Source organism: Hetaerina americana, unplaced genomic scaffold, assembly GCF_022747635.1.
Source record: "Hetaerina americana unplaced genomic scaffold, ioHetAmer1.1.p SCAF_47, whole genome shotgun sequence".
Lineage (NCBI taxonomy): Eukaryota > Metazoa > Arthropoda > Insecta > Odonata > Calopterygidae > Hetaerina > Hetaerina americana.
The window spans coordinates 4,029,024-4,037,385 of NW_027287063.1; the positions used below are offsets into that span (position 1 = coordinate 4,029,024).

Below are 8,362 nucleotides of genomic sequence, written 5' to 3' on the forward strand. Positions count from 1 at the left end.
GATATTTCTGTTGATATTTAGGTACTTTTTAGTTAAAGTGGAAGTACATCCATTTGCACTGGGGAAGTGAATTGCCAATCATACTTCATTCGTGATTGGGTTCTGAGATACAAAGAATACATTTTAAGAGTAAAGGCGATTTCGTCATTAGAAAACACATCAGAAAAAATTTTTATTGATGTTTTTAGTTTTTTACAAACCTACAATACTTTTCTGTATAATTGCCTTTTACCTCAGCACATTTCATAATGCAGCTCCAGATTTGTAATCCCTCAGTGTAAAATTTTGCTGCCTGGCAATTGATCTAGTCGACATTAGTTCTCCACCAAGCCACCGTATCCAGTCCAAGAAGAATAGTCGCGAGGTGCAAGGCTGGGAAAGCAGGGTGCAGTCTAAAAATGTTTGTCCCTTCAATATTCTTTGCTCTTGCTGTTGGTTGGTTGATAAGCATTTTCAATACCCACCTTGCACACAATTCCTGATATCCAATATATTCTGTTGCAAATTTCTTAAATAGTGGTGCATCCAGTCAAAGAAAATTTATTAGCCCAAGCAGTAATCATCAATCAGATTGCAGTTCCTGGTCAACATGTTGAACGATTTCATCGGTCAGATACTGGACCTGCTGTTCTACTCCTCATCATGGCTGTTTGTGAGGCCATTTTTTGACACCCTTATCTAATCTTTTCTTCACTCTATAAATAAAGAAATATATGTAATCCGTGAACTCTTCCCAATTCTTCATAGCAGTTAGTCCAGATCACTTTCATTCCCACATAGTCCCTCTGTTTTGTTTAAATGCCCATTAAACTTGCGAGACATCTTCAAATCGACAAGACCACCTGCTGGACCCCCTGTCTCTTCCCCGCCCCTGTCTGCACCATGCAACCGCCTACGCTGCAAATGCTGCCATCTTCTAAGACCCTCCCTTACTACCGATTCCCAACCCAACGCCACTAACGCCTCAGAAAACGTTATATACTGCCTCTCCTGTAACTTCTGCCCTACCTTCTACACGAGTGAATGAACCAGCACCCTTTCCCTCCACATGAATAACCACCCCACTACTCCACCAAATCCCCAATCTTACTTAATCATCAAATCCCTACTCACACTGCTTCCCACGACCAATCTTCCAATGATTGCTTTTCTGTTTCGGTGATTGAAACACTTCCCAAATCTGCAAGTATCATAAAGGTGAGAACCCCTGAGATGGCGCATATCTGGGTGCTCCAGTCATTCAAATCTACCGGGCTTAACTCGGCCCACTGAATGCATCTAATAGCCACCTATATATCCCCTCCCACCCCCTTGTCCAATTCCTATTGGCCCCTTACCTCACCTCCCCTCACCCCACCCACCACACACATCGCTCTTCTCGAGGACGTCATTCTGCTGATGAAGGCAGTGGTGCATTCGGTTTGAAAATGGCTGCACCAATGCCATTTGATGACTGCAAAGGTCGGCCTACACTTGTGATGGATGAACTGATGGTGAAAATCAACAAAAAAGTGATATAATGGCAGGGCTACGAGTATGGATCTCTTGCTAGTTGTGACTTGCAACACAGTGCTTTGACAGTGAGGCATAATTGCATGCTGGTGTAAACAAGTGGCTGGAATGTAGAGTGGCAGATTTATTCGGAGACAGAATTTGTTAAGCTTGTGTATCGCAATAGTAAATGCCTCAATTTGTATGGCGACTATCCAGAAAAATAAAGAATGTGCTTTTCTAATATATGTAATAAAACTTTGTCTGAACGCTAGGTCATATTCTACAAGAGTAGTTTGAAAGGTTCTTGGAATCAAAACCCGATGTCAGTGCTTGTGTAAACATGGAACATGTTAGTACTCTGGGAAGAGATCTATGGTGTGAACGCCTCTCTGTTGTTGCTCCTGTGTGGTGATGGAAATGTTGAGATTTTCGAACTGTGATTAAATACTTTCTAAAGAAAGGCATGAAAGCAAAGGAAATTCATGCTGACTTTCAGAACACTCTGCTCCTTCATATTGAACTGTTGCCCAAGTGGATGAACAAGTTAAAGTTTGGTCGGGACAGCTTAGATGATGATCTGTGTAGTGGTCGGCCATAAGGTGCCTCTACCCCAGAAATTATTAAAAAATGGCATAAAATGGTCGTGGAGGATACACGAATGAAAGTGCAAGGATTCGTTGAAGTTGTGGGGATGTCATCTGAATGGGCATATCACGTTTTAAAAGCGGAATTGGAAATGAGAAAATTATCTGCTGGCTGGCTGTCGTGACCTCTGATGCAGGATGACAAACACACCAGAATGAACATTCCTGGACAATGTTCAACCCGTTTCGTGAGCAACCAAGATTTTCCGTGCTGGTTAGTGACTGTAGATGTAACTTGGGTCCACTACTATACCTCAAGAGACAAAACATTAGTCAAAGCAGTGGAAACCTGTTCATTCACCACCAACAAAGAAAGCAAAGGCAATATGTTTGTCCAGAAAGGTGATGGCTTCAGTTTTCTGGAATGCGAAAGGGATCCTGCTGATATGTTATATTCACGCTGGTCAAACAATTACTGGGCAATACTACACTAACCTCCTTGACCAACTACAGTGAAAGATACATGAAAAAAGGCCAGGTTCGGCTAGGAAGAAAGCCATCATTCATCAAGATAATGCATGCTCATGCTCACCATATTCGCCTGATTTGGCACCATCAGATTTCCACCTCTTCCCCTAGTTCAAAAATTTCCCAGGGGGTTGCAGATTCTCTTCAAACAAAGAACTAACGGCTCCAGGTATTTTGCAGGCCTTAATGAATCTAATTTTTGAGATGAGACCAAGAAATTGGAATATCGCTGGACCAAGTGCATTGGTGTGCTGAGAGACTACATTAAAAAGTAAGAAAGTTTCCCTGAGGTAAGTCATTTATTTCTATTCTATTCGGAGACCTTTAAATTACCCTTGAATGTGTGTAAATAAATGGGTGTGTGTGTGTGTATATATATATATATATATATTTATATATATACAGGTATATATATATATATACCTGTATATATATATATATATGTATGTATATATATATATATATACATATACATGTGTGGGTCTCTGTATATATATATACTAGTGTGGGTATATATATACACACACACAAACACACTGTCAAACACCTTTTTGAATTCTAAAAAACATGCAAAATCGTTCTGATTGTATTCTATATTCCTCTGGATTAGTCATCTGCAATGGCACCACACGTGCCTCGTCCCTTTCTGAGCCCACTCCAAGTAATCATTTGCCCTTATATCTGTGCTCTTATTGAAGATGCTGAGTGTTGCTTAAGGTTTTGGGTATGATCAAATTTTGTTCTATAGTCCTCTTTTACAACTGCCATCTTCTTTTTTGGGGTAGGAACTACTGATATGATGAAATTTTCTGGCCACAGTCCTTTCTCATAAAGACTACTAATTAGTCCTTAAAAAAAAAACATTCCACCCAAATTTTCCTAAATACTTCAGTAGTTCCTAAGGGTATCTTATCTACCTACTGAGCTTTGTTTGCCTGCCATTCCCTTAAAACCACCATCTTGTCATGAAATATTTCTGGACCTAAGGTACGTGTATTTTCATCTATGTTATATTATCTTTGTTTTTGTTTGCTGGCCTAATATACTTACTATATAATTCTTCAAAGTATTGCTTCCATTTTCCTGCCTTATCTTTTATTGTTTCCTTGTATTTTCACTTTTTACCTCCTCACAGTTCTTCTCTCCTAAAAAGTACTACAGTACCATAATTACTCTCTAGTCAAGGAATTTATATCTTGCGTTTTGATATGGTGTGCAATCTAGGTGTAAGGTTTGTCTCTTCACTGTCCTTTGACGTACACATTAAATGAATTGTTATGGAGTCCTTCCTATAAAAACCATACACATTAAATGAATTGTTATGGAGTCCTTCCTATAAAAACCATCACCACTCTACAGGGAGGAATCAACACATTCTTGAAACTAGTATTCAGAAAACTTTGTAACATATCTTATGATGTACCATGCATGATGATGCTATGCAATTAATGAGTATAACTACTTTACTATGTGAGAGAGAGGTCATTGGCATAAATTTCTTACGTGAGCTTTGTAGTAATCTTCTGCACTGCCCTGATCTCCTTTAGTCATTATGTTTTAATGCGCCAAAAGTTAGCCCGAGAAAAAGTAAGTTATTCAAATTTAAGTTTTGTAGAAGAATTTATTCCTGTTTTGGTACCATTAATAGAATGATGAGACAATATAATGAACTGGCAAGTAACTTCGATGTACATTACATGTCACCATCCTCCTATAAATGGGCCTGCAAAGCTGCTCTGTAAAAACCTAATAGTAAGAACCCATTGCCAATCAGCATTCACCTGTCACAAATTAGTTAATATTATCATTTGCACTTAATTTGGCAATTTTTAAGACAATACGTTTTTCGTCTTGATCTTGCTTAATATTCTTTAATTTTGATTGTCTATCATAATTTGGGTTTTATTTAAAAAACTTGCCATCAATTGAATTTGTAGTTTGACACCTGGCAGTTGTTTGTAGGTATTTACTATTATATGAATGTGTTTATAAATAAATGTATATGTTCAATATACATGGGGAATGAGCAACAGCTCATGTATACTGTTTTCAATATATATCATATTTGTATTGGCAACTATGTATTTTTCATTCAGGAAATAAGGGCAGAAGCCCATTAATAAAAATCTCATTATTAAACTTTCCTTTTATATATACACATATAATTAAAAACTAGGAGTATGTTCATCTTGTGGGTGTTCAGTAATTAAGTGGGGGCCAAGATCTATTGAATGCACCTGGTACCTATCTTTTGTGGATCAGATCATCTTGGATATTGTAGCGTGCCCAAGCAGAAAGATATTGCCCTCCCGTACCGAATGTCCGTGAATTTCACAGAGTATATGGTCTCCTGATAAGAAGTGACTTCCATCAACTATTGAACTAATTTACTTGGCACAGTCTCTCATCAAAATCATTCCAGCATTTCCCATCATGTGCTATGCTTTTCCATGGCTCAATGTTTTGCTTCCAGTACTGCAAACAGCTAATTGAAGAATAAGTTTCTTTTTTCACTCTTGTATACGTGCCCTCCTGAGAGCGCCATTGACCATTTTTAAGTTTGGAAAGGTCTTGAAAGGAAATGGTTACTGTGTTTCATTAATAAAAGAAGCTCGGAGTGAACAATGATTCCGAGAGGATTATAACCAGAATGGCAAGACTAAGACTTTATTCTCATTGAAACTGCCAAAAATACTCTGCATTCAGCCTCGGATGATGTTTTCAGTCAAGAAAAAAAAATGCTCAAAGCCAATGCAGGGGGATGCGACATCAAAATTATTTCAGGAATACATTATTAGAATTGCAGCATCTTGTATGCTTAAATTGCCTAGTGATTAATAGTATTCCCAAAAATCATTTTGGAACATAGAAGTAAAAAATACAGAGCAACTGACAATTAATGCCCCAGGCCATTAAAAAATATCCTAAACAAATAGTGCAAGTAAGTTATATCACAGTTAGTGAATGAAATGCACTAGTTAATTTTCAGTTTCTCTATACTGCTCATGGCTCTGCCAGTATGTCATTTTTAAGGTGAGCTGTACCCTGTGCGCCAGGCATTCTTCCCCCTTCTCTCCTCATTGTAATTCACTGGAATACTCGAGACTTGTATGCCCCCATTGAAAATTACAATATGCTGAAACTACAGTTGGGACGGGAGAAGTATGTGAAATTTAAACGTTTTCCATTTAACCATTGCCACATGAACGCAATTTTAACAGTGATTCCTTCTATCTTCAATTATATTGCACAAGTGACATAAGGGCCTCCTCACATGAAAAACTATCTTTACATTGGTAAAATGTTAATTTAGTCATTGTTGGAAATTGAGATAAAATTTGCTTGAAACAGGGGAAAGAATGCAATAGGGATGATACTATTTGGTACACTAGGTGCTCTTAATTATCATCTTGAAAACTCACTTGTTCGCAAATAATAAAAAATAATTAAAGATACTATTATATTCATATTAATACCAAAATTAGGCTGTATACAAAATTAAAAATTTTAGTTCAATATTTATATTAGGACATATAAGAGGTGGCAACTTTAAGCGTGAAATCAACTTGAATTGAGCCTTGCCAAATTTTCTCATTTGCTGGTTGTGGGAGAGAAAATAGGAATTAGTTCTCATTTCTTTAAAGGAGTTGATGGCTGCTGATTCCAGTTGATTTCTGAGAAGTCTATCACTATTTGCTTACTCTCCGGAATGTGCTGCCTGCGGAAGGAAAGAATCATTACTATACAAAATTCATACCCGAGAAGAGAACACATCGTATCCTTTAATAATCAATATATGACTAAAGATTGTGTCCGAAGTGGCATCAAAAGGTTTTTATGAGATTTAAGAAGTCATACATTCATTGTTGCCAAACGTGCTCACCGATACTTGATGCCAGCGGCGTCAAACATTCTTTTCGAAGCGATAGTTTCCACCTTGTGTGCATATTTATCCGACATATAAACTACCTCTTTGATCCCCGACTGCGTTATTATCTTCGCGCACTCATTGCAGGGAAACAGAGCTACATACATCGTACAGCCTTTCACGTCTTTTGTGTTCTTGTTTAGGATGGCGTTCATTTCGGCATGGCAAACTGAAATAAATAAAATTCAATTCAGCGCTCATTTTTAATTTCTGCATTAATTAAAAACATTTAACTCTCACCGTATAAATATTTATTATCAAGATCCTGCCGGGAACCCTTAGACCACGGGAACTCGTCATCGCTACAGCCAGTCGGCATTCCATTGTATCCCAAGCCGACGACTTTGTTTTCATCATTAACCACACATGCTCCCACTTGTGTGACAGGATCTTTACTTCTCTTTGCGGCAAGGAAAGCCATTGACATAAAGTAATCGCTCCAATTTATATAGTCCTCTCGTTTCTTATTCATATCCCTGAAATCATGGTTGGATAGTATTTTATCTATTGCATTACCCGCTCATTCTCAATGTCGATCGCATATATTGTCATACTTTACGCTGCCAGTGTTTGCCTCACTTATGTCCATTGCTTTGCTCCGACTGATTACAATGTCCGTCAATTTGTAATGTTGTGTTAGACAAAACACTATGATTCTCCCCCTAACCGTTACAGTGCATAAATCTACAACTAAACCTGGAAATTAAAAGTCAATCGGGAAATCTTATATATAGATATATAACGCCTAAACGGTCTCCTGGAACTCTACGTCCTCCTCCGAAAACAAACCAAATTTCTAGCCACGATTGTCAAACTTTGCGCTGTGGTGACCGCTGACTATCGGAAAACGTCATTTGTATGCTTTTTATCGGTGAAGCTAGGACGCTGCCGAGAACTCTACGATACCGAGCATTTTGGACATTAGCTTCCAATTGCCGACGCGTACGGCGCTAGCTGTTAAAATACTGTGGATAAATCGCACAATTGAATCCTTTTTTAGATAAAGTCACATCGATCGAGAAATAAATTTACAGATCACGTAAACCCATGGCAAAAATTTTCTATCAAATACATAAAAAATTAATTTTTGTATAATAGATAGAAAAACGGCCACGATTGTTTTTTTGTGAATTAGGTCGTTCAAAAATCAATACATTTGGTAGTTGAGTTTTAACTTTTCGCCATATTTTGAATTCTATATAAAAATTAAATCATCTCCAGACAGAATTCAGTTCCTCTTCTATCTTAAGGAACAAACAGTTTTTCTTTTGCATTGGGTTTTTAAGACGGGTGTGAACCAAGAGATTTAATATGTAACTAACTATTGAGGGAAGGATGATTTACATCCCTCTTCTTTTGCCCTTCGTAATGTTGACTGAACAGAACGGGGAGGGTCCATTTTACTCTTAATGGCCAAATCCCCCTTTCCTTTATACGCTTCCAGTCGGCTTCCCTTTAGTCCGTTTCGTACCATCTCATTATTCCTAGAAGAATTTTGGCGAATAAAGCTGGCTGTTCTCAGATGTTATAAAGTTAACCTACATACGAGTACATAAAATGTGTGCGTGTATGTATGCATAAAACGATTAATTTAATGCAAATTAATACTCGTAGTAGTAGTAGTATTTAGGGGAGGCGACCGACAGCTGAGGTCATTTGCACCATAGGGGATGGAGAGGAAAGGGTGGAGGGAAACCCGGCGTCGGCATTAGCCTACTCTTGGCGAAAGGCGCCAAGGGGTCCGCAGTTTAACGTCTCATCCGACGGACGCCGTACTCACTCAAAGTGCCCTCCACAAAGCCCCTCAAGTAGGGATCGAGATACCTCT

At 38.2% G+C, this 8,362-nt stretch overlaps 1 protein-coding gene across 2 annotated transcripts; it reads right to left on the reverse strand.

Moving 5' to 3' along the window:
* Window positions 1–6,052: 6,052 nt before the first annotated feature.
* On the reverse strand, window positions 6,053–7,406 carry LOC139693350 (deoxycytidylate deaminase-like). Of its 2 annotated transcripts, none has more exons than XM_071591478.1 (4): window positions 7,114–7,406; window positions 6,775–7,010; window positions 6,490–6,703; window positions 6,053–6,324 (listed from the first exon to the last, which is right to left on the reverse strand). In XM_071591478.1, the coding sequence occupies exons 2-4, from the start codon at window positions 7,004–7,006 to the stop codon at window positions 6,237–6,239; spliced, it is 534 nt and encodes a 177-aa protein (XP_071447579.1). In that variant the 5' UTR covers window positions 7,007–7,010; window positions 7,114–7,406; the 3' UTR covers window positions 6,053–6,236. The 2 variants fall into 2 exon arrangements, with proteins under 2 accessions (XP_071447579.1, XP_071447578.1); XM_071591477.1 differs by having other exon boundaries at window positions 7,089–7,405.
* Between the last annotated feature and the right edge of the window lie 956 nt (window positions 7,407–8,362).

What these genes read in the sequence shown, in the direction of transcription:
- LOC139693350 (XM_071591477.1), bottom strand. Translation starts at nt 7,123, where the DNA reads ATGGACATAAGTGAGGCAAACACTGGCAGCGTAAA. An exon ending in GCAAACACTGGCAGCGTAAA is followed by an intron (nt 7,011 to 7,088) that starts GTATGACAATAT and finishes CCATGATTTCAG; the next exon opens with GGATATGAATAAGAAACGAG. An exon ending in GCCGCTGGCATCAAGTATCG is followed by an intron (nt 6,325 to 6,489) that starts GTGAGCACGTTT and finishes TTCCTTCCGCAG; the next exon opens with GCAGCACATTCCGGAGAGTA.